Source organism: Cebus imitator, unplaced genomic scaffold (genome assembly GCF_001604975.1).
Source record: "Cebus imitator isolate Cc_AM_T3 unplaced genomic scaffold, Cebus_imitator-1.0 Scaffold93, whole genome shotgun sequence".
NCBI classification, from domain to species: domain Eukaryota; kingdom Metazoa; phylum Chordata; class Mammalia; order Primates; family Cebidae; genus Cebus; species Cebus imitator.
The window spans coordinates 3,515,033-3,518,913 of NW_016107408.1; the positions used below are offsets into that span (position 1 = coordinate 3,515,033).

At 53.9% G+C, this 3,881-nt stretch overlaps 1 protein-coding gene across 1 annotated transcript in view; it reads right to left on the reverse strand.

The window, feature by feature from the left end:
• Positions 1-1,826: 1,826 nt before the first annotated feature.
• SDK2 (sidekick cell adhesion molecule 2) overlaps positions 1,827-3,881 on the reverse strand; it is a 318,487-nt gene continuing 316,432 nt past the window's right edge. The window contains exon 44 of the mRNA XM_037741077.1: positions 1,827-3,095. Coding sequence (XP_037597005.1) covers positions 2,742-3,095 — 354 coding nt within the window. The 3' untranslated portion in view covers positions 1,827-2,741. The remainder of the gene's footprint in view (positions 3,096-3,881) is intronic.

A 3,881-nucleotide genomic window follows, 5' to 3' on the forward strand; every position in this document is an offset into this window, starting at 1 on the left:
TGGTTAAAGACTCAGCGGAGAGGGAAAAGGATAAAGTTATTTAGAAAAAAAGAGCAGAAAGAAAAGAAAGCAGCGCAGCACGATCACAGGCCGGCAGCTGCAGATGTGTTGCCATGGAGACGTCAGATGCTGCAGAGGGTGGAGGCAGAAGAGGCAGGGGCAGAGCAGGGGTCTGGCTGACTCCACTGCAGCCCCCAGGCAAGTCCAAGGAGGCCCCGAGAGCACCTTACTTCCCGGAGGAGCAAACCCTCAGCACTTCTTTGGGGAAAAGTTTGTGCTTCCCTTCCAAGGCCTCCTCATTGGAGAAACGGCTGTTTGGACACTGGAGCTGGGCTGAGCTGTCTGCTGAGCCATCCACCAGCATCTCCCCCTTCACATTTCCCAGGGGTCAAGTGCTTCGGGAAAAACTCATGGCTGGGTGTGCCCATTCTTTGGGTTCTTTGGGCCCCAGACCCTAACTTCCCTTCCCGGTCACCATTAGCACAGTGACGGACTTGGGGCTGGTGGGGAGGGGCACAGGTTCTCTCTTACCTTGTTACCCAAATCCCCTACTCGGGTTTCCTGGAACTGTGCTGACCCACCGCAATGGGGTATCATCTCCTCTTGGAGAAGGCCAGCAGCGCCTGTGCATGGTACACACAGGGAGCCCTGCCCCACGAAGGGGCCCCCGCTGAACTGGACATGCCCCTACTGGGCCATCCGCCATCCAGCTCGGCGGTGGTGGGAGGATTTGGGCTAGCCTTACAGGGCTGGCTGGGGACACAGAGGGCCTTGGATGACCCAGGGAGTTAGATAAAAAGGCCTCTCCCTAAACCCTGGCATCCGGAAGTACCAAGTGGATGGGAAGATCCTGGCCCCTAGATGTGACTGTTTTTTTTTTTTTTTTTTTTTTTTTTTGAGATGGAGTTTCGCTCTTGTCACCCAGGCTGGAATTCAGTGGTGTATCTTGGCTCACCACAACGTCTGCCTCCTGGATTTAAGCTATTCTCCTGCCTCAGCCTCCCAAGTAGCTGGGATTACAGGCAGGCGCCACCTTGCCCAGCTACTATTTGTATTTTTAGTAGAGACTGGATTTCTCCATGTTGCTCAGGCTGGTCTTGAACTCCTGACCTCAGGTGATCCGCCCGCCTTGGCCTCCCAAAGTGCTGGGATTACAGGCGTGAGCCACCTCACCCGGCTTAGATGTGGCTTTTTGCTGAACACCCCTTGGAGCAGATCGTGTGTGTGTGTGTGTATGCGTATAAAAGCTTTCCCTCGCATCAGCTATTTCTGTCACTTGGTCCCATCTGACCTGCCCCTGCTGGGTGTGCATCTTGAATGCTGTGTCCACTTTGGACTGAGCTTCCTGACCTGCTCTTTCCCCTCCTGGCCCTGGCCAGGTGGAGCTTAGCCTGGAAGATGTTACTGGGGGCCAGGGTGCCTTTGCTTCTTTGTCTATAAATTGGGTGCTAGGCAGACTGGGCAAACTCTGGGTGTCCCAGCTTCTGGACCAGGGACTTAGGCCATCCCTCTGGGCTCCTGTGCCTCTGTACTTAGGAGGCTGATGGTGGACAGTGAGAGAGACACAGATCTGAAAGTGAGTGTGCTGTCTGGCTAGGAAAGCCTAAAGGAGTTTCTTCTGGAGAGGCTCCTTAGACCCTGTTCCTTGGAAGTACATGGGAGATATGTGTGTGTGCGTGCACGTGCATGTGTGTATGTGTGTGTGGTGAGGATCTATCCAGTGGAGCTTGATGTGTCTGCCCAGAGGGAGATCCCTCAGTTTCGCCCTGCTTCCCAGCCTAGGGAAGCTGACTACCCCTTTAAAGACGGGGCAGACGGAACCTGGATTGGAAGAAAGAGAACAGTCAAAGCTTCATTCTTATCTTACCCACAATGCATTAAACCTAATTCTCCCACAGTGCCCAGGCCAGTTGCCTTATTTACGCCTCTGCTCCCCAGACTTCGTTTCTCCTTGTCCGTGCTCAGGAAGGTAAATTCCAGCACAGGGGGGCAGGGGCCAGTGGTGGGGACTTCTCCCCTACCCTTGGGCTTTCTTCCTTGGATTCAAAATTTTAAAAAATCTGCAGGAACAAGGAAGGCGCTAAGCAAATTCTCACCCTTTAGGGTTTTCTTCCTTTTTCTAAATAAACCAAATGCTTGGTGGAGAAGTTGAGCAGGGGAGGTGGGCAGTAGAGGTTGCCCAGGCGGAACGGGGGTCTGGGCAAGGCTGTCCATGGTGATGGTGCAGGAGGGAGAGGGGAAGGAGGAGCAGGGAGAGAAGGCAGGCGTGGCCTCTGGGATACCCATCCTTTTTGCAGAGGGTAGTGGCAGTGGGTCCAGGGGTTCTGCAGGGGCTGGAAGAGGGCAGCTGGCTGAACACCCAGAAGCTTCTTCTTCCCTTGGCCACGCCTGCCTGGCGGCTCCAGTCCTCCGCCTTCACTCCCTCTCTCTCCCCAGAGGCCCACCCCAATCTGTGTCCGTAGCAGTGACACTACGGCCACTTCCCCAGCTCCGTGAAATTCCCGAAGGAGCAGTGAACCCCATCATCTTAAAGCCAAAGAGCTGCTGGCCACACACATCCTCGCATGATTTTCCTCTCCTTCCGAACGCCGGCTTTGCTGGCGCTGGAGTCTCTGGAAAAATAAACTCAGGAGGTGAAAAGTTGACTTGGTTTCTTGGCGTTTTTGTCTTCTGGCAGCCAGTAAGAGGAGGGGTGAAGGAGGAGTTTGGTGCCATTTCTCTTTCTTTTTCCTCTTCCGATGTCAAACAAATGATGAGAATCCTGCAATGGGGGCCCGGGAGCCAGGGGCCAGGCTGCTGGGGGGGCGGTAGAGGGTGCTCTGCTGACTTGGGGGGTTTGGGGGATTCTGGGGCGTTGGAGTCCGACTGCTTTTGGGCCGAAAGAGGCTGCCCTGCTGGGTGCTGGTGCTGTTGGTGACAGTGGCGTGGTCTGGCTCACCCGAGTCGCTCTCCGTGTAGCTGTAGGCCTGCGCCCTCGAGATACCCTTCTGCTGCCTCCGCCACGAGTTGTAGTACGTGGGGTCGCTGATGTAGTGGTTGACAAAGGAATGGGCCTTCTGGTGGTTTGAGTCAACCTCATACTCGCTGTCACTTCCCTGGGAGGACAGAGAATCTGGGTGTGTCAGTGGCCCTTTGGGGACAGGCCATTGTGGTTGGGGCCAGAAGGCACAGGGCATTCTGGTTCAAAACTCTGCTCTGCCTCATTTAAGACCTAGACTGTGGGCCTTCTGGCCCCCACACTGCCAAGGGGGTCTAGTGCCTGCTTGTGCCCACTTTCTGCTTCCTTCAGAGATTCTGGACCGGAGGGGTCTACTGTGGGGTCGGCCCAGAGATACCTGATAGAATCAGAAGACCTGAGTTTTCTTTTCTTTTTCATATATATATATATATATATTTTTTTTTTTTAAAGACGGGGTTTCACCATGTTGGTCAGGCTGGTCTTGAGCTCCCGACCTCAGGTGATCTGCCTGCCTTGGCCTCCAAAGTGCTTGGATTACAGGCATGAGCCACTATACCCGGCCTCTTTTCTTTTTCTTATCTTTTTTTTTGGGGGGGAGGGGACAGAATCTCGCTTTGTTGCCCAGGCTGGAGTGAAGCAGTATGATCTCAGCTCACTGCAACCTCTGACTCCCAGATTCAAGCGATTATCCTGCCTCAGCCTCCTGAGTAGCTGGGATGACAGATGTATGCTACCACGCCTGCCTAATTTTTTTGGTATTTTTAGGGGTTTCATCATGTTGGCCAGGCTGGTCTCAAACTCCTGACCTCAAGTGATCCACCTGCCTCAGCCTCCCAAAGCGCTGGGATTACAGGTGTGAGCCACCATGCCCGGCAAGTATTCTTTTCTTTGCTTTCTTTCTCTACCTTTTTTTTTTTTTTTT